Here is a 22,576-nt window from a genome sequence, read left to right as displayed (position 1 = left end):
AGTATGTACACTTGAAAAAAAATCCAGAGATTTTAATATGCAGTTCACGTTGCTGTATATTAAAACATTTAATTTTCAGAGAACATTCTTTTTCTCATGTACTCGCAACAGTCATTTGCACAGTGGAATGCACAGGGAAATGTGGAATCTGTGATTTTTATCAGAGGCTGTTTTCTCCTGAGGCAATTATGTTTTAGGTTTACTGAACCTTTGAAATTTACTGTTCAGCATATACAGGTTATATTATTAAATGCATCATTAGCATCTTTACCCAACCAAATCCACTTTTTCTTTACTAAGAAGCTAAAATAAGCTTTTGTTTTCAGTTCTAGGATGCTATGGTATACTCTCTGCAAATTGTGTTTTGTTTTTTTCCCTATCATTTTTAAAATAATAATAATTAAAAACTGCCATCCAAAAATTCTAAGCTTTCTTTGTTCTAATTCCTTTTTGTGTACATAACACTGCAGAACTTTATTTAGATTGATTTAATGATTTCCCAAAAGCTTTCCTTATACTAGTACCCTTACCCAACCAAATCCACTTCTTTTTCTTTACTAAGAAGCTAAAATAAACTTTTGTTTTCAGTTCTAGGACTCTATGGTATACCCTCAGTAAATTGTGTTTTGTTGTTTTCCCTATCATTTTTAAAATAATTAAAAACTGCCAACCAAAAATTCTAAGCTTTCTTCCTAGAACACTATGGTGTTCTGATTCCTTTTTGTGTACAGAACACTGCAGAACTTTATTTAGATTGATTTAATGATTTCCCAAAAGCTTTCCTTATATTAGCACTGGAAGGTTCTCACTTTTCCCAATTTGTTATTAGAGTGACTAGTCCCGGTATCATCAGAATAGAACTGCCATAAAATTTCCTAAAGTTCCTTGTCCCTCAAAAGTTTAATTTCATTAAAGGCGAGCTGACCCTTTATGAACAGATCTACCAGGTTTGGCCAACATGAGTGAATATGTTTTTGCACTAATCATTCTCACAAAAAAAACATGGTGGTCTGATTTCTAACTGCCTTCTCTTGTGTATTGGTGGCTTAACTCAGAAATGACTTATAAAAAAAGACAACGTTGGGTGAAATTTCTTTGCCTTGAAAAATACCACATACTGTACAGTGATAAAGTTCTATTTCATGCCTCAATTTTCTAAGATGTAAAATTCTTGTGATAGGTTCTTCTCTTGGGTCATTTCCAGCTTTACATTCTAGTGTTGCATCACACTACCGGCCCTTTCACCCCACAGCATGTGAATGGGACCAAAGTAGCCTCATGAAATTGCTGAAGTCCAATCTCATATGAACTTAGAATCAAAATTCCAAGTAAAATAGGGGAAAATAAATCAATCTCTTCAAATGATCTCAGATTCAGTAACTGATAAATCTTCAGAAATGAGCCTCAATGGGATTTCTTTATTATTCTCACAGCTGCATAACTGCTTAGTTATTCCTTATAAAATAGAATCAGATTTATCCTATAAATAATGATTCTGTTTTGAATTGTTTCCAATGTGATGGTTGAGTCAAAGCCCATTATAAAAATATGTAACACTGCAATGGCCAGCATGCCATTTTTTTCTGGTATTGCTCACAGCAAAACAATAATTATCCATATGCTGTTTGAAATACATGTTAAGCATATTCACTAAAGCACTGCATGAAAAAAATGAATTTGTAAAAAGAAGGATAATCTTATAGCATATCTGACTATTGTAATTAGAAGTCTAAAGGGATACTTGGGGCTGTAAAACTTTTCAGACATAATTCTATTTTTAGAGAGTATGTGTAGGAGAGATAGATGCTAGGTATTGCATTATTAATCTCTTGTGGTTGTGGAAAGTCAGTTTTCAGTTCTGCAACTGTCCCCAATGCTGGTTCAATTTTCTAATGAATCTTTTAAACTTTATGTCTTGTTTCCAAGGTAAAAGAATTGCCTGATTTCCATGATCTAAACGTGGAGCAGCGTGATGCCGTAGAAACCATTCTTCAACATGTGTTTAAATTTATATTACAAAACAGCAATTCACATTTTTTAGACATAATGGAACATATTGAAAAGTATACAGCTATAAAGGTAAGCTTATCTTAATTTACATGAAATACAAAAATTTCTTTTCTAAACTATTTAGTCAAACGTGTTTCTAAAGGTCTGTAATACAGATTTATGCCAACGTTACCATTCACGTAGTATACAACAAAAATCTCTGTCAACTTTTGTCCTGGCATTCCTTTTGAAGTGTGATCATACTCTTTGAGCACAGCATCAGTTATTAGAACCAGAAGGATTCCACGATAAATATGATTTCAATACAATTAAATGAAAAGTATACTTTTAAACAACCGCTTGCTGAAAAATGTAATGCCCTGTACACACGGTCGGACTTTCCGACGGAAAATGTGCGATCGGAGCTTGTTCCACCCGTGTGTGGGCTCCATCAAAGTTTGAGAGCTGGCTCTGAAATTTTCCAAAAACAAAATCCGTTCACGAAAATTCTGATCGTGTGTGGACAATTCCGACGCACAAAGTGCCATGCATGCTCAGAATTGGCTATAGAACTTTTTTACTCAGCTCGTCGTACATGTTGTACGTCACCGCGTTCTTGACGTTCGGAATTTCCGACCAACTTTCTGCGACCGTGTGTATGCAAGACAAGTTTGAGCCAACATCCGTCAGAAAAAATCCGATGAATTTTGTTGTCGGAATGTGCGATCGTGTGTACAGGGCATAAGAAGGAGGAAATCATGTGCATGATCCTGTGGCTGATAGTGGGGTCTTCAACCCATGCTCTTCTATTTAGTACTATTCCCGGTATTACTTCTGACACAGGGTGGGCCAGCCAATGCTTAATATGCTAGTAATGAGAAATTTTCCAATTCACAAGTATAAGTCACTGACAGAAGGCCAGTAAAGTTAAGCTCCTCTAAAAGTATAAAATCCTTCAGCATCTGTGAATTGGGATAGTGGCAATGTAGAAAATAGGCATTTCCATGTATTCAAAAGAATAGTTTTTTACAATAAAACTATCCAAATAAAATACATCAGCATATGTATTTCTTTGTGGTAGCACTTTAAGAGTAAAACAATAAAATAAAAATAAATACACTCATTTCCTGTCAGGAAAATTGGTAGGCAAAGTATACTTAACACGGCTGACATTCCCATGAAAACCCTCTTTGGTCATCAGTAAAAAGTACAGGAGTGTTCAATGAGTAGTATTTGACCTCAGAGCCTGTTTACTCCAAAATGGACTAAACTTTTACTTTTTCTGGTTAAAAAAACACCGCTATTTACATAAAATCATAAAATCAACAAATAATAAATATGTCACCTTTACTTTACCTCCAGGAGAACATTTGCTGGATGGATCAAATTCTAGATTTAACATGGGAGGATATGGATGAATTATATATTTTTATGAAGGAGCTGAGAAAGCTGGAAGTTTTTGAAATGGTAATTTATTTTTTGCTGTGATAAATTAAAGATATTCACAGTTAGTAATTGAATATATTTGCACCTGTCTGTGTTTTCATTATTTCCTATCAAGTGCAGTTCTACTTTCATTCCAGTTCTGGGCAAACTCCCTCCGACCCCATTCATGCAAGTATGTAAATTAAGAATTCTGACTCAAATTTTTATCATCTACATGTTTTTATCAGGTCAGTGGCTCAAAATACTGAAGCCAATCAGCTTGCATTTTCAGGAGATCAGCAAAAGTAGCCTCCATAATTCTTTCACTACTAGTTTCCTTTAAAGTGTAACTGAAAGCAAACCTTTTTTCAGATTCAAATTTAGATAGAGGGATGAGGGATTTGAACACCTGTATGTAACTGCCCTGATCACCAATGTCACCGGGAATGAAAGTAGTGGGTAAATCCATCATTCTGAGTTGCTATCTGAACAGGAATAGAGGGGACATCTTTCAATGGGGACCCTTGTTCCCCTAACAGCTTTTTAAGAGGGAATTTACCACACTTTGGAAAAATGTCCGCTTACTTCTTGTTGTATTTATATGAGAGTAAGTCAAGAAAAAATTCCTTAATTAGGCTGATGGCAAAAAAGAAAACTGACAGTGGTTTTACCCTCTGCTACTCTGCTATCCAAAATGATGAAAAAAATTGCCTAAATGTATTTTAACCACATGCCAACCAGCCGCCACAGTTGTACTGCGGCAGAATGGCACAGCTGGGCGAAATGACGTTATATAACGTTGCTTCACCCTATGGCCACTAGGGGGCGCGCGCACCCCCCCCCCCACTGCCCCCTGAGCCGATGCAAGTGCCCAGCGGTCTTGATCACCGCCTGGCTCCCGCGATCGCCACTGAGACACAGAGAACCGGAAACTGTGTGTGTAAACACACAGTTTCCGGTTCTCTGAGGGGAGAAGTGGCAGATTGTCCGTTCATACAACAGTGATCTATGATATGAACAGTGATCTATTATCTTCCCTGCACAGTCCCATCCCCCCTTCAGTTAGAACACAAACTAGGACACACTTAACCCCTTCACTGCCCCCTAGTGTTAACCCCTTCCCTTCCAGTGACATGTTTACAGTAATCAGTGCATTTTTAATCACACTCATTGCTGTATTAATGCCAATGGTCCCAAAAATGTGTCAAAATTGTCCAACATGTCTGCCATAATGTCGCAGTCACAATAAAAATCGCTGATCGCTGCCATTACTAGTAAAAAAAAATTATTAATAAAAATGCCATAAAACTATCCCCTATTTTGTAGATGCTATAACTTAACTACAACACAAACCAATCAATATACGCTTATTGCGATTTATTTTTTTACCAAAAATATGTAGAAGAATATGTATCGGCCTAAACTGAAGGAAAAAAAGTTTTTTTATATATTTTTTGGGGATATTTATTATAGCAAAAAGTAAAAAAATATGCGTTTTTTTTTTCAAAATCTTTTTTTGTTTATAGTGCAAAAAATAAAAAACGCAGAGGTGATCAAATACCACCAAAAGAAAGCTCTATTTGTGAGGAAAAGGACGTCAATTTTGTTTGGGAGTCACGTCGCATGACCGCGCAATTTTCAGTTAAAGCGGTCGTGCTTAAGTGGTTAAGCAGCAGCTGTACACTCTTGTGTTCGACACTATAAAAGGAGTGTAGGCATACAGTTGTGTGAAAAAGTATTTGCCTCCTTTCTGATTTTTAATTTTTTTGCATATTTGTCACACTTAAATGACTCATATAATCAAAACAATGTTATTATTACACAAAGATAACCCGATTAATACAAAATGCAGTTTTATTAAGGCAAAAAAGCTGTCCAAACCTGCCTGGCTTTATGTGAAAAAGTAATTGCCCCCTAAACCTAATAACTGGTTGTGCCACCCTTGGCGGCAACAACTGCAATCAAGTGTTTGTCATAACTGGCAATGAGTCTTTTACATTGCTGTGGAGCAATTTTGGCCCACTCTTCTTTGCAGAATTGTTTTAATTCAGCCACATTGACAGCCTTGTGTAAGGTCAAGCCACAGCATCTCAACTGGATTTAAGTCCGGGCTTTGACTAGGCCACTCCAAAACCTAAATTTTGGTTTGTTCGAACCATTTGGTGGTGGACTTGCTGTTGTGTTTCAGATCATTGTCCTGCTGCATAACCCAAGTGCACTTGAGCTTGAGGTCACAAACTGATGGTCAGACATTCTCCTTTAGAATTTTCTGGTAAAGCTCAGATTTCATGGTTCCATCAATTATGGTAAGTCGCCCAGGTCCTGAAGCTGCAAAGCAGCCCCAGACCATCACGCTACCACCACCATGTCTGACTGTAGGTATGATGTTCTTTTTATGAAATGCTGTATTAGTTTTATGCCAGATGTAAGGGGACGCACACCTTCCAAAAAGTTACATTTTTGACTCATCAGTCCACAGAATATTTGCCTAAAAGTCTTGGGGATAATCAAATGTTTTTTGTAAATGTGAGATGAGCCTTTGTGTTCTTTTTGGTCAGCAATGGCTTTGGTCATGGATGCCATTTTTGCCCAGTCTCTTTCTTATTGTTGAATCATGAACACTGATCTTACCTGAGGCAAGTGAGGCCTGCAGTTCTTTAGATGTTGTTCTGGGTTCTTTTATGACCTCCTAGATGAGTCGTTGTCATGCTCTTGGAGCAATTTTTGTAGGCCGGCCACTCCTGGGAAGGTTCACCACTGTTCCAAGTTATCTCTATTTGTGGATAACGGCTCTCCCCGTGGTTCACTGGAGTTTCAAAGCCTTTAGAAATGGCATTGACACCCTTCCTAGACCAATACATGTAAATTACTTTGTTTCTAATCTGTTGTTACATTTTTTTAGATTGTGGCATGATGTGTGGCTTTTTGTGATCTGTTAGCATGCTTCACTTTGTCAGACAGCTTCTATTTATGTGTTTTCTTGACTCAACAGATCTGGCAGTAATCAGGCCTGGGTGTGGCAATTGAAATTTAACTCAGCTTTCCAAAAATTTGTGGTTAATCACAATTCATTCATTATTCAGTATGGGAGGGGGCAATTACTTTTTCACATAGGACCAGGCAGGTTTGAACAGCTTTTTCCCCTTAATAAATTAAATAATAATTTAAAAACTGAATCTTGGATTTACTCTGGTTATCTTTGTGTAATATTAAAATATTTGTTTGATCATCTGAATCATTTAAGTGTGAGAAATATGCAAATAAAAAATCAAAATCAGGAAGGGGCAAATATTTTTTCACACAACTGTATATCTAAATGTAAATTCCAATAGAAGAAGCTGGCACTCCAAATCCTGGGTAAATAAATTATGCGGTACATATAAGAGTAGAAGGGGCATATATCTAAATGCATTTGAAAAAAAAAAAAAATATCTATATATATATATAGATATATATATATATAGATATATATATATATCTATATATATATATATATTTATATGTACAAAATGTATCAACTGCCAAAAGATTTGTAATTCTATTTAGCTGTTTTTTTTTAAATTTTTCTTCAACCCGGAGATTCCTACCATACATAATAATCAGGTTACAGACCTCACTTGCATTGCAGCAGTAGGGCTTGGTAAAGGTTATGATGGGATATTGAAGAAGCAGCAGCTCACAGACTAAGTAATCACACTACTCTCTTGTCATTCAGCAAGCTCCATGGATTACATGGACAGCACTGTGCAATGCAGGAGAACCTGATTGGCTCAGGCTAGCTTCATACTAGTGCGGTTGGGATTTAATCTGATTTTCAGTGCGACTATGTAGTGCAACTTTGTTGCGTTTTTGGCACAGCTGCATTTTCACTTTTCCCTGCTGTCTGCCACATTTTTTTTTTTTTTTTCTTATGGGTTGGTGGCTGTCGTTCCTCGTGATTGACATGGACCTACATTGCTGGAAGATGTTATTTACAATGGATGTACATGGGGAGGGGCTTTTTAAAAAAAAAATAAAGGACTGTCCTGTGTTTTAATTTACATTTAACATTTTTTTGCTGGGATCGGCCCCTAGTCATGGGGGGCCTCCTTGTTAAAGAGGGCTTCAAGATTCCCATAAGTCACCCCCTGTACCCCCACAACCACAAGGCCAGGGTTGTGGGGAAGAGGCCCTTGTTCCCATCAACATGGTGACAAGGTACTTTGCCTGGGGGGGTCTCCCCCTGGCAAAATACCCCCTATGTTGAGGACATGTGACCTGGTATAGTTTAGGGGGGCACACGCCTGTCTCCTCCTTTCCTGGCCTGCCAGGCTGCATGCTTGGATAAGGGTCTGCTATTTTATTTTTTATTTTTGATGTGAGGTCTTTTCAAAATCCATACCAGACCAGAAGGATTAAATTGAGATCTTTTGTCAGTGTTGAGACCCATTCAAAGTCACCATCTAATGCAATGCGTTAAAAAAAATGCATCCTTAACACACACATACAGTATGTCACAAAAATGAGTACACACTTCACATTTTTGTAAATATTTTATTATATCTTTTCATGTGACAACACTGAAGAAATGACACTTTGCTTCAATGTAAAGTAGTGAGTGTACAGCTTGTATAACAGTGTAAATTTGCTGTCCCCTCAAAATAACTCAACACACAGCTATTAATGTCTAAACCGCTGGCAACAAAAGTGAGTACACCCCTATGTGAAAATGTCCAAAGTGGGCCCAATTAGCCATTTTCCCTCCCCGGTATCATGTGACTCGTTAGTGTTACAAGGTCTCAGGTGTAAATGGGAAGCAGGTGTGTTAAATTTGGTGTTATCGCTCTCACTATCTCATACTGGTCACTGGAAGCTCAACATGGCACCTCATGGCAAATAACTCTCTGAGGATCTTAAAAAAAATAACTGTTGCTCTACATAAAGATGACCTAGGCTACAAGACGATTACCAAGTCCCTGAAATTGAGCTGCAGCATGGTGGCCAAGACCATACAGTGGTTTAACAGAACAGGTTCCATTCAGAACAGGCCTCGTCATGGTCGACCAAAGAAGTTAAGTGCAAGTGCTCAGAGTCATATGCAGAGGTTGTCTTTGGAAAATAGACGTATGAGTGCAGCCAGCATTGCTGCAGAGGTTGAAAGGGTTGGGGGTCAGCCTGTCAGTGCTCAGATCATACACTGCATCAAATTGGTCTGCATGACTGTTGTCCCAGAAATAAGCCTCTTCTAAAGATGATGCACAAGAAAGCCTGCAAACAGTTTGCTGAAGACAAGCAGGTTAAGGACATGGATTACTGGAACCACGTCCTGTGGTCTGATGAGACCAAGATAAACTTATTTGGATCAGATGGTGTTAAGTGTGTCTGGTGGGAACCAGGGAAGCAGTAAAAAGACAAGTGTGTCTTGCCTACAGTCATGCATGGTGATGTGAGTGTCATGGCCTGGGGCTGCATGAGTGCTGCCGGCTCTGGGGAGCTACAGTTCATTGAGGGAACCATGAATGCCAACATGTATTGTGACATACTGAAGCAGAGCATGATCCCCTCCCTTCGGAGACTGGGCCGCAGGACAGTATTCCAACATGATAACGACCTGAAACAAACCTCCAAGATGACCACTGCCTTGCTAAAGAAGCTGAGGGTAAAGGTGATGGACTGGCCAAGCATGTCTCCAGACCTAAACCCTATTGAGCATCTGTGGGGCATCCTCAAACGAAAGGTAGAGGAGCGCAAGGTCTCTAACATTCACCAGCTCCGTGATGTCATCATGGAGGAGTGGAAGAGGACTCCAGTGGCAACCTGTGAAGCTCTGGTGAACTCCATGACAAAGAGGGTTAAGGCAGTCCTGGAAAATAATGGTGGCCACACAAAATATTGACACTTTGGGCCCAATTTAGACATTTTCACTTAGGGGTGTACTCACTTTTGTTGCCAGTGGTTTGTGTGTTGAGTTACTTTGAGGGGACAGCAAATTTACACTGTTATACAAGCTGTACACTCACTACCTTACATTGTATCAAAGTGTCATTTCTTCAGTGTTAAAAAGAATAGTTCACTAAGCAGGATACATGACTAAGAAGTATTTGATGGGTGCAGTCATTTACAAAGTGGGGTTGGTTTCCTAAAAAAGGAGAGTGCAAAATCTGGTGCAGCTCTGCATAGAAACCAATCAGCTTCCAGATTTGTTTAGTGAAAGATTAATTGAACAAGGTAAAGCTGGAAGCTGAATGGCAAGTGTGCCCAGCTCCACCAGATATTGCACACTCCAGTTTTAGTAAGTTAACCCCAGTGCTAACATGCTAGTCTCAAAGCTGTGGCATTTCTTACTTTGAGCCTAGTATGTAAGATGTGTACCAGAGACTGACTGCTTTCATTGCAGGCTCTGTTGAATACAGGCAATTCATACAGTTACATTTAGTTTTCAGCAGAAGTATTTTTTTTTTACTTTGTGCTGAAACTAAATAGTGTGAAAAATACTCTGCGTTTTGTGTGTATGATATGTTAAAGTGTATGATACATTAATGTGTATCTAAACCCAGGAATAAAAATTAAATATATTTCAGTTTACCAGTTTTCAGGTCTGGTGGTTGATTTATTTTCTTTCCTGGCTTTCCTTTTTTTTCACCTGGTGATCCTGCCTACTCCTACTTCATGTCCTAGGGTGATGACACCTACCTATACTGTACTGCATCTATGGAGGAGCAACATTGTCACCATAGGAGAGATCGTGTTTTAGCACTAGAGAATGCCCCTTCTCCTCTCTATAATATAGGAAAGGGCGGTTTTGTAATCCATAGAGAGAACAATGCTAAATGAAAACGGTCAGCAGAAGCAAAATATATATAAACTCAAAAGAATTCTGGTATTTGAATTTTTAAATTTAGCACTTATCAAGTAGATTTGGGAAACCACTTTTAATGGTACATTTAACAGACCAAACTGTAGCAAAAAAAAAGTTTATTGTTAGGATTTACATACACTTTAAATACCTATATTTATTTATAGATATATTATAACATAATATATATATATATATATATATATATATATATATATATATATATATATATATATATATATATATATATATATATATATATATATATATATATATATATATATATTATAATTTTTTTTTTTTTTTAATTTATATATTCCACCTGTACGATTTGAAATAGAAAAAAGAGTTATCAGTCACAGAATATTTAGGCCAGTTTAGTGTTATAACACTTCATTTTGTATCTGGTCTTTGCTGGAACACTTTGGTGTTTTGAACCTGACAGTTGCAGCAGTACACTTCATTAGTGGTAATGACTGTCAAGGTAGATAATTTGTTACAGGCCAGAAGAGGAAGTATTTTCAAACAAAAAACATAGATAGATAATTCTTGGAATTGTTTTGCAGACTGCTGTAATTGTGTGTTAACAGTTTAAATAAATGATCTATAGTAATGCTCTGCAATATTCTCTTTTAGAACCATCCCAAAATTGTTGAGGCTCAGAGGTTAAAACTGTATTCAGCTGGTCACTAATCTGCTTCAAATAATGATGGTGATGCTTTGGGTGTTCACACAAAGGTCTGTCAAGCAAAAAAGTAGAATTTACTTTTTAATAGCACATACAATATTTCCTATGGAGCATTAACTAAAATTGTCCTCCTTGAACTCTGGCGAATTTAGGATTCAATGAGAACGACCTATACATTACATGTAAATGTTATCACAGTAGGTTAAAGCTCCACCTTTTAACTGATTATAAGCCAGGTTGGTGCCAGGAGATTTTCAAGGACTCTAGCTCCAACTTTAATCACATTATGTCTGGTAGATGAATAGCAGCTAGAAGGTAATGTTGAACCCTCTGCTCACCTCTGCCAACATCCATTTATTGCTAGACCCAGTTATAGCATTGGTAAGAGTAATTACATTGTGTGTAATTGTGCTCAGTCTATCAAAGAGACAGTACAACACTGTATAAACACATTACAGATCAAAAATGCTCATAGACATAAGATGGTTTGGTAATTAGTGGCATTAATTGGTGATCACGCAGTAGATGCATGTATATGTCCTTTGCATACCATTGATGCAGTGCAGTTGCAGTGGTGCTGGCCTTTTCTTAAATCAACAATAAATATGTGCCTGGAAATGTATCCTTGAGGTTCACACATATGCAGATTTCCCCGCATCCAAGTCGCATGACAGACAAGTGTGACTAGCTCTCAATAGAGCCGGTTCACACAAGTCCAGGGCGGCTGCGGTCCGGATTGAAAAAGGGTCGTCTTTGGGTCTGGTTCAGGTGTGAATTCAGGCAAAAATTCGGACTTGAATCGCACCTGAACTGGTAAACAGACACGCATCAGACCCCAGGCAAAAACCCGCGGCCGCACATAAGTGACCCCAGCCTTACACATATAATAGTTTCCTGATCTTTTACCTAGAGCGTGCATTAGTCATCTTTTTAATTGTACCTTAACTAGTTACTAATAATAAACCCTTTTGGGTCATATTAACAGCCAAGTGGTAAAAATAATAGCATTACTTGTTATTGTTAGATAAGGAGAGTGTTCAAAAGCATGGGATTGCCCTCAGATGACACTCAACTCTTGCATTTTGCAAAATATTTCAAAATATTCACACTAGGCCAAGATGGCAATATCTCTGTATTGGGATCATCATATTACTTAGATTTCTTCCCCTAACTAGTCACTTTACTAGTTAGTTATTGACGGACAGCATGTTGGGAGGCAATCTAAAGGGATGAGCCCAATGTTCAAGTCGAACATCGGGTGTTCGTCTGTTCGCTGAATTTAGAACATTATGGGGCGTTTGCGGAAAAAAATCGAGCACCCGCAGAACGCACCATAATAAACGGAGAGAGCGTCAATGCACTGTGAGATCGCAGTGCATTGACGGCTGTTGATTGACCAAAGCATGCATCTGGCCTGCATGCTTTGGCCAATCACAGCGCGCTCTGCTGTGAGAGCCATGATTAGCCAAAGGCAGGGTGCCTTTGGCCAATCATGGCTCAGGAGGCTGAGTCCACGCCCCATAGTATGTTAGGCTGCTTACATATTTTATGAATGAGAGCAGCAGAATGACATTTGTAAAGGAAAAAATGCCATTTAAAACTGCTAACAGCTGTAATGTATCGCCGGATCCTGGCAATATAGATAAAAATCATTGGAAAAAACGGCGTGAGTCCCCCCCCCAGTCCATTACCAGGCCCTTTGGGTCTGGTATGGATATTAAGGGGAACCCTGCCCCAAAAGTAAAAAAAAAAAATGGCGTGGGGGTTCCCCCCAAAATCCATACCAGGCCCTTCAGCCCTTCAGGTCTGGGATGGATATTAAGGGGATCCCTGCGCCAAAATTTTTTTAAAAATGGGGTGGGGTCCCCCCAAAATCCATACCAGACCCTTATCCAAGCACGCAACCTGGCAGGCCACAGGAAAAGGGGGGGGGGAACGAGAGAGCAGAAGTAAAGAGAAGTAAAAACGACAGGCAACAGTTTGGGACAAGTCCTTTATTAAAAAAAAGTCACGTAATGTCCACCCATCTTCGATCATAGCGCCGACGGACCGAAAAAACACAAACAGAAAAACTCTGCCTACTGTAATTTTTGCGTTTTTGACAGTTTTTTTGGTGAATGTGTAGGGGTACAATGTAACCGATACCCATTCACATGGGGGACGGGATCTGGGGGTACCCTTGTTAAAGGGGGCTTCCAGATTCCAATAAGCCCCCTGCCCGCAGACCCCTACAACCCCTTGGACCCCAAAACACCTTCCCCATGTTAAGGGGCATGTGCCCTGGTACGATTCAGGAGGGGGGGCTCTCTCGCCCACCCCTTTTCCTGCGGCCTGCCAGGTTGTGTGCTCAGATAAGGGTCTGGATATGGAGGGGGTATGGATTTTGGGGGGACCCCTGCGCAATTTAAAAAAAAATTTTGGTGCGGAGTCCCCCTTAATATCTATACCTTTATTAAAAAAAATGTCACATGATGTCCACCCATCTTCGATCACAGCGCCGACGGACCGAAAAAAAACAAACAGAAAAACTCTGCCTCCATGACTGCAGGCTTTTTTTCATTGACAGCTGTTATATAGCTGAGAGCGGGGCCACTCGGTGATGTAAACGGGTGACCCCGCCCCCTCTGATGTTACGTGATGTCACATGATGTCAGAAGGGGGTGTGGTCACCCGCTTACATCACCCGGTGGCCCTGCCCCCAGCTATATAAAAGCTCAGCGCAAAAAGGCTCCAGGCAGTGGGAGCATCCCATCGAGGTGGAGTTTTTCCTTTTTTTTTTTTTTTTTTTTTTTTTTTTAATAAAGGACTTGTCCCAAACTGTCTACTGTAATTTTTGCGTTTTTGACATTTTTTTTGGTGAATGTGTAGGGGTACAATGTAACCGATACCCATTCACATGGGGGACGGGATCTGGGGGTACCCTTGTTAAAGGGGGCTTCCAGATTCCGATAAGCCCCCTGCCCGCAGACCCCTACAACCCCTTGGACCCCAAAACACCTTCCCCATGTTAGGGGGCATGTGCCCTGGTACGATTCGGGGGGGGGCTCTCTCGCCCACCCCTTTTCCTGCGGCCTGCCAGGTTGTGTGCTCAGATAAGGGTCTGGATATGGAGGGGGTATGGATTTTGGGGGGACCCCTACTCAATTTAAAAAAAATTTTGGTGCGTAGTCCCCCTTAATATCCATACCAAACCTGAAGGGCCTGGTAATGGACTGGGGGGGGACCAATGCCATTTTTTTCAGTGGTTTTATCTATATTGCCGGGATTCGACAATACATTACAGCCGCGAGCAGTTTTAAATGAAATTTTTTTCCTTTAGAAATGTAATTTTGCTGTGGTACTGGTATAAACACGGGAAAGATGCGCTACTTTACAGGCAGACTAAGGACACCCCCAGGCACGATATTTAAAGGAATATTTCATTTTTATTGTTTCACTTTAAGCATTATTAAAATCACTGCTCCTGAAAAAATGGCTGTTTTTAAACCTTTTTTTTGCATTGATACATGTCCCCTGGGGCAGTACCCTGGTCCCCAAACACTTTTTATGGCAATAACTTGCATGTAAGCCTTTAAACTGCACTTTTGATTTTTCATGCTTGTGTCCCATAGACTTTAACGATGTTTGCACAAATTTTTTGCCTGTTTGCATGTCCTGGTGCAAACCGAACCGAGGGGGGGGGGGGGGGGGGGTGTTCGGCTCACCCCTAGCAATCTGTATAAGGCCAATTTTATGGATTTGTCCACATCATACATGGTTATCTGCATTAATCTGCACAGATCAATACAGGCTCACCACGTGGGTGCATAGAGAATATACATTGTGCCCTGTTACCATCCCAAGGAGGTGAGCTGTGGTGTGTTGCAAGAAATGCATTACATCACACTGCACAGTGCTTCTGGCAGCAAATCTCATAGAAATGAAAGAAATTGAAATTTGTGACACTTTGGAAAAGTTTAATAAAAAAAAAAGATAAAAAGTGCCTTGCGTTGTAACAAAAAAGACACCACCCATCACCCCCCCTACGCATTAGACACCAGCCCATGAGCTGAAGCAGTTTGTGCAGGCTGGTGTGCCATTAGAAGACAGCAGAAAAAATACATAATATCAACCTACTGTCATTAGCTAGACGATAAATAAAATGCGTTATGTTCCTTAATGTTCAATGTCTTCTGCAGGATAAGTAAAAAAGTTGTAGCTATTAAATCATTTTATATCAGCAGATGTTTTTACTTATCAGATAAATCAAATCAGCACTGAATTCCTATTAGTTTTCTTTAGAGCACCCAGAATATTCACATCAACAAGCATGTGGGCCTGATTAATATCTCATAAAATTAAAAAATGATTTAGTGTAAATTCAGTTATGTGCAGAACATGGTCCATTGTTAGATTTACATATAAATCTTTGGAAAAAACCTTGCGCAGTGTTATTTTTCTTATTTTATTATGTTCTGTTCCAAGTCCACCATTCATTTTTCCCTTCTACAATAAATTTATTGGATGTCTTCTAACAGGACACTTGCCTTAGTGAACTCTTCACCGGAGCAGAAACAATCATCAGTACATTATTAGCAAATATTTGGCTGATGATGGCAGTGATTAAAAGCAGAGATCCTAGGTGATGCTCCCACTAATTCTTCCACTAATACACAGCACATCTTTCAGCTAGTGATGAACACAGGGCAGATATGGAGAACAAAGCTAATTGCAGTAATGAATGAATGCCAGGCCAGTCCTGTCATAAGTTTAACAGGATCCAGACTAATATCACTCCACTGATAACAATAAATGTGCTTGGAACCCAATGATAAACCGAGTGTGGCTGTATTTATTCAAGGAAGGACACAACATGCTGTCAGATATTTTATTTATACATGAACAGAACAATTAAGAACTTGATTCACTGCTTTCCTCTATGCTACCTTTATTACATCAGTTTATTCAATCAAACCTAATTGCTCAGTTGAAATTTGTGACTAAGCAGTTTGACTCTTCAGTCATATAAGTGTGTTGTAGTCATGCCCACGTAGGGACTGCTGAATATTGTGGTTCCCTGCCCAGCCCGGAATCCATCTCTCAGGCACTCAGTGACATAGAACAGTCCATAAGCTTTGTTTTTTTTGTTTTTTATTGAGGGTGATTGAACTTGGATGGAAAAGGGAAATTATGGGATGCCCAGAAAGATTCAGTGTAACTCACTTGGGACTACTATATACACTCCTGTATATCCACTCCAGTCTTTTCTCCAGCACAACTCTTGCTTAAGACCTCTTTCCCTTACTCCTCCAGCACTTCACTTGCTGCAGACCATTACTACCCCAGAATTTTACTTGCTGCAGATTCCCAGACCAGCTAGCACCACATGGTTAGGCCTGACACTAACTCAGCCAGGCCTCAGTGAATTGTCTTTTGTAGAAATAGTTCCGGTGCTAACTGTCCTCAACTCGACTACTGATCCCAGTAAACCCTCTTCAGGCCCTGTCAGCCCTCTTGGCTGCAGCTGCCTCCTTCCACTGCCCTTCCTATAGTCTGCTTTTCTGGTTCTGCACCCATCTCAAACTGCAATCTCCCAGTTCTCTCAGGCGTGCCTTCCCAGCCCCCCCAACTGTGCTTCACTCACCAGCCCTCCTGGCTGTGACCCGTTGTCCTTTCTGGAGTCTCTTAGCAGTGCTATCTCCCGCTGTCCTCTTTCATGTGCCTCTCCTCCAGGAGCTCTTCTCCTCCGAGCTGCACCCGAGCCCAGGCCCAAGGTCACCCCCCCCAGACTGGGGAGTTCCCTGTGGGCCCAGACAGCCTCCACACTCTCTCACTCCAGCTCTTCCACCCGACAAATCCCCCTCCACTGGGCTGACCGATGGGTATTTAAGGAGGCCTATTCCCTGCTAATCCAAGTCGAGAATTGGTCAAGGCTCCTCACAATACCTCAGGCAGCTCCACCTCTCCACTCCTCCCCTATTTCTAGCACCTTCTAGAAAGAAGAGGGAGGTGACAGTGATGCTACCTGTGAGTCACCCAACCCTACCCTGAGCCACTCCCAGCCCAGAATGAAAACAAATGAGCCTAGCCACCAGCTAGGCCAGCCTAAATTTCCCTACTCTAAAGAAAAGTCGAACCTCTAGCACCTACCTAACTAGAGGGTGCTACACTCAACCCCCACCAAAATTTAGCCAGTGCCTTGGCTGGGGGAATTTAGAAAAAGTAGTTCCTGTGCCCAGGAGCAAGGGCATCCCACAAACAAATTGGAAAGGGGAAAAGGAGAACAAACTTGGATGGGGGAAATATATACAAATACAGTATCTCACTAAAGTGAGTACACCCCCTCACTTTTTTGTAAATATTTTATTATATCTTTTCATGTGACAACACTGAAGAAATTACACTTTACTACATTGTAAAGTAGTGAGTGTACAGTCTGTAACAGTGTAAATTTACTGTCCCCCCAAAATAACTCAACACACAGCCATTAATGTCTAAGCCGCTGGCAACAAAAGTGAGTGCACCCCTAAGTGAAAATGCCAAAATTGGGCCCAATTAGCCATCTTCCCTCCCCAGTGTCATGTGACTCATTCATTTTACAAAGTCTCGTGTGTGAATAGGGAGCAGGTGTGTTAAATTTGGTGTTATCGCTCTCACTCTCTCATACTGGTCACCGAAAGTTCAACATGGCATCTCATGGCAAAGATCTCTCTGAGGATCTGAAAAAAAGAATTGTTGCTCTACATAACGATGGCCTAGGCTATAAGAAGATTGCCAAACCCTGAAACTGAGCTGCAGCATGGTGTTCAAGACCATACAGTGGTTTAACAGGACAGGTTCCACTCAGAACAGGCCTCGCGATGGTCAGCCAAAGAAGTTGAGTGCACGTGCTCAGCGTCATATCCAGAGGTTGTCTTTGGGAAATAGACGTATCAGTGCTGCCAGCATTGCTGCAGAAGTTGAAGGGGTAGGGGGTCAGCTTGTCAGTGCTCAGACCATACGCCGCACACTACATCAAATTGGTGTGCATGGCTGTAATGCCAGAAGGAAGCCTCTTCTAAAGATGATGCACAAGAAAGCCCACAGACAGTTTGCTGAAGACAAGCAGACTAAGGACATGGATTACTGGAACCATGTCATGTGGTCTGATGAGACCAAGCTAAACTTATTTGGTTCAGATGGTGTCAAGTGTGTGTGGTATTAACCAGGTGAGGCGTGCAAAGGCAAGTGTGTCTTGCCTACAGTCAAGCGTGGTGATGGTAGTGTCATAGTCTGGGGCTGCATGAGTGCTGCCGGCACTGGGGAGCTACAGTTCATTGAGGGATTCATGAATGCCAACATGTACTGTGACATACTGAAGCAGAGCATGATCCCTCCCTTCGGAGAGTGGGCCGCAGGGCAGTATTCCAACATGATAATGACCCCAAACACACCTCCAAGATGTCCACTGCCTTGCTAAAGAAGCTGAGGGTAAATGTAATGGACTGGCCAAGCATGTCTTCAGACCTAAACCCTATTGAGCATCTGTGGGGCATCCTCAAATGGAAGGTGGAGGAGCGCAAGGTCTCTAACTTCCACCAGCTCCGTGATGTCATCATGGAGGAGTGGAAGAGGACTCCTATGGCAACCTATGGCAACCTGTGAAGCTCTGGTACATACTGTACATAGGTCCAGAGCATCTCCCCCTCAAAGGAAACCCTCTGTCCACAGGATCCACAGCTCCAGCCAGAGATGGATAGACAGCTGTCCCATCCTGAAGGGTCCCGCAAAACAGTGGTAGCAAGGGGCATGGACGCAGCCGGCATTTCAGGGACATCTGGCTCCTGCACTGCAATACTTACAGTTACCAGGTCCCTGACCAGGCCACAAGCCACGGCAGACTCCATGGAGGAGTGGAAGAGGACTCCTATGGCAACCTGTGAAGCTCTGGTAAACTGCATGCCCAAGAGGGTTAAGGCAGTGTTAACAAATAATGGTGGCCACACAAAATATTGACACTTTGGGCCCAATTTGGACATTTTCACTTGGGGGTGTACTCACTTTTGTTGCCAGCGGTTTAGACATTAATGGCTGTGTATTGAGTTATTTTGAGGGGACAGCAAATTTACACTGTTATACAAACTGTACACTCACTACTTTACATTGTAGCAAAGTGTCATTTCTTCAGTGTTGTCATATAAAAAGATAAATCAAATATTTACAAAAATGTGAGGGGTGAGATACTGTACATAGGTCCAGAGCATCTCCCCCTCAAAGGAAACCCTCTGTCCACAGGATCCACAGCTCCAGCCAGAGATGGATAGACAGCTGTCCCATCCTGAAGGGTCCCGCAAAACAGTGGTAGCAAGGGGCATGGATGCAGCCGGCATTTCAGGGACATCTGGCTCCTGCACTGCAGTACTTACAGTTACCAGGTCCCTGACCAGGCCACAAGCCACGGCAGACTCCTCTTCTATGTCACTTGTCTTCGCAGGGGAGTCACCAGGCTCAGACTCTACCCCGCCTTTCAGGGATGACTCCAGGCCCGCTCCGGCCTTCCCGAGATGTCTGTGACTGCCATTTACAAAGTCCTGAATGCAGGTCCACATGGTAGTATGGTGGCTCCTGATGGCTAGATGCAAGCCTTGTGAGCGGTTCGCCACAATGACAGCACCGGATTCAAGCACTGACCACCGTGGTCGGTATCCAGCACTCTGGACACAGCAGGCACAGCTGCTCCATCTCCTCAATCATCCCAAGGGCAAACCCCCTGTGATGCTCCAGCCGAACGCCGGTGTCAAACAGCGTCCGCTCCTACATTTCAGGCAACCAAGTCAGCAGTAGGAGTATACTCTCCGCCATCTTGCTCTTCTGCCTCATGGTGTCTGCTGCTAGCAGGGAATGCTGAGTCTCCTCCAGGGCGTGGCACTGCCCCCTCGCTTCCAGACAGACTGGCATCTGCAGAACTGATAAGCAGGCTCTTCCCTGGACAAGCTGCTGTAACCCCTTGTTGGACAAACTGTAGTTTGCAGGCACATTGTAACTAGCAGGACTTGTCCAGGCATGTCACTTGGCACCAACAGTGCCCAAGCAACTAGAAGCAGATGAACACTGACTTCCCTGGTGGCTCCCTGTAGCAACAATAACGCTTGTAACCCATGCCTCACTGAAGGGAACACATTTAGCACAGTCCCGCCCTCAGGCACCAGCAGGCATACCCCGATCACCCTGGGAAACAGTAGACACTTCCAGGCACACTTTACTGTTCAAAGCAGGCTTTTGGAGCAAAAGTTCAAGCTGCCCAGAATTAACAGATTGTTGGACATGTTTATAATCCAAGTTAAGACATCCAGCAATAGCAGATCGCTGGATGTATTTGTAATCCATGGGCGTGATCGCCCACTGTGGTTGCCACACGTGACGGCACATGGTAAAACAGTTCCTGAGTTGCAGGTTTTTAGCAAGTGTCCATCCCAGCCACGGTTGGGGCAACTGAGTGAGCAGGCAGCAATAGAGTTGAACTTGAGGGCAGCTCCTGTCGGTTGCTATGGACAATGGCACTTGTTACTATAGCGCTGAATAGCAGGCAGAGCACATAAGTACTTCCTCAAAGTTTAATTCTTCAACTGGTAGCGGAACAAAGCACAGTTCCCCGCCTTGATCAACTCTGGTTGCTATGCGAAAAGGCTGGCAGATTAACCATGAACAGGTGATCCTGGATGACTCCCCCAAATGTAGCCATGCCCCCGTAGGGGCTGCTGAATATTGTGGTTCACCCATCACCCTGCCCAGCCAGTATCCATCTCTCAGGCACTCAGAGACATAGAACAGTCCATTGTATTGTTGAGTATTAGTGTCAGGAAACGAGTTGTTTGGACAGGGTATAATCCCCAATTCTCATTAAATTAGTAGGTACGATGCCCAGCGGGTGTGGAGATGCGACTTGGTATACATCTTGCTGCATGTATGCGTTCCTTGATCATCTGCTTGAGGGTGAATACTGCTGTGCAAAATGTAGGCACATTGTTTCCCTGGAAGCCCAGGTTCTTAATCTAGGGAAGCAACTGTCAGCACTAGGAACACCCTCCATACTAAAGGAGAGCCGGGAAAGTACCCGGCAGGTGCTGGCAGGGGCCAGCACAGAGGCGGGTGGAGACAAAGAGGTGCAGGCACCAGAAACGAGGAGATGGGTGACAGTCAGGAAGGATAGAGGGGGAAGTGCCAGGGAGGCCGATCCTGGGCTGGAGCATCCCAATAAGTATGCTCCATTGAGTGACATTGGTGAAACAGGTCAGGGACCAGCACTGCTGGAGCTGAGGGACTCTCCTAGCTGCCAGGGGAAGAACTCCTCCAGTGGGAGTGGGGGAGAAGCGAAGGGAAAGGATAGACAGATTCTGGTGGTAGGGGACTTCATTCTTAGAAGGACAGGGAGGGCACTCTGTGACAAAGACCTGAAACGCCGAACTGTATGCTGTCTACTGGGTGCTCAGGTTCGGCACATGACGGATCTGGTGGACAGATTACTGGGAGGGGCTGGGGAATACCCAGCTGTCATGGTGCACGTTGGCACCAATGACAAAGTCAGATGCAGATGGAGTGTCCTAAAGAACGATTTTAGGGACATAGGAGCTAAATTGAGGAAAAGAACCTCCAAGGTAGTATTCTCAGGAATACTACCAGTACTTCGAGCCACACCAGAAAGGCAGAGGGAGATTAGGGAAGTAAACAAGTGGCTGAGGAGCTGGTGTAGTAAGGAAGGGTTTTGGTTCCTGGAGGACTGGGCCGTCTTCTCAGTCGGTCACCAGTTCTACAGAAGGGACGGACTGCACCAAAATAAGGAGGGTGCAGATCTGCTCGGAGTGAAGATAGCCAAAAAGTTGGAGGGGTTTTTAAACTAGGCGATGGGGGGGAGGGTCCAGAGGTAGAGATAGTCAGCAATGAACATATTCCAGAGGGTAGTATTGGTGGCGTTAGTGGTAGATTGACTAAAGCACATAAACCCGAGGTAAGTATAGTAACAAATCTTATTTGCAATCTCGGAACACCCAATAAGAGGACAGTATGCGACCGGTCTAAACTACGTTGCATTTGTTCACCAATGCCGGGAGCCTGGCGGACAAGATCAGTGAAGTAGAGATACTGTTGAATGAGGAGGATTTAGATTTTGTGGGAATTTCAGAGACCTGGTTCAACAGCTCTCATGATTGGCTGGCAAGCATTCAAGGGTAATCCCTTTATAGCAGGGATAGAGGGTAAAAAGGGGGGAGGGGTATGCTTATACATCAAGAATAATGTACAAGTGAATGTGCGAGATGACATTAATAAGGGAGCTAGAGAGGAGGTGACATAGACTGGGCAGAGGGAACCACGCATTCGTTTAAAGTTCGCCAGTACTTAAATGTCTTGCAGGACAATTTCATGGTTCAGATGGTAGACGCACCAACTAGAAACAAGGCGTTACTAGATCTACTGATTACCAACAATACAGCCCTGATCACGGATGTGGAAATACGGGGCAATTTAGGAAAAACCGATCACAGGTCATTTGGGTTCAGTATAAATCACATAAATAGGAAACGCAAGGGGAACGCAAAGACACTGAATTTCAAAAGAGCCGACTTCCCTAAACTACGAACCTTGCTAGAAGATATAAATTAGGATAAAATCTTAGAAACAAAGAA

General features: G+C 42.2%; 1 protein-coding gene across 2 annotated transcripts in view; it reads left to right on the top strand.

The window, feature by feature from the left end:
- The window catches only part of CPED1 (cadherin like and PC-esterase domain containing 1), a 387,681-nt gene that overhangs the window by 168,278 nt on the left and 196,827 nt on the right, over positions 1–22,576 (top strand). For both annotated transcript variants that reach the window (XM_073619808.1, XM_073619809.1), the window contains exons 9-10: positions 1,927–2,079; positions 3,352–3,456. In XM_073619808.1, the coding sequence (XP_073475909.1) occupies positions 1,927–2,079; positions 3,352–3,456 (258 nt within the window). The remainder of the gene's footprint in view (positions 1–1,926; positions 2,080–3,351; positions 3,457–22,576) is intronic.

Source organism: Aquarana catesbeiana, linkage group LG03 (genome assembly GCF_042186555.1).
Source record: "Aquarana catesbeiana isolate 2022-GZ linkage group LG03, ASM4218655v1, whole genome shotgun sequence".
Taxonomy (NCBI): domain Eukaryota; kingdom Metazoa; phylum Chordata; class Amphibia; order Anura; family Ranidae; genus Aquarana; species Aquarana catesbeiana.
The sequence above is the reverse complement of the archived record's forward strand: the minus strand, read 5'-3'. Positions and strand labels throughout refer to the sequence as shown.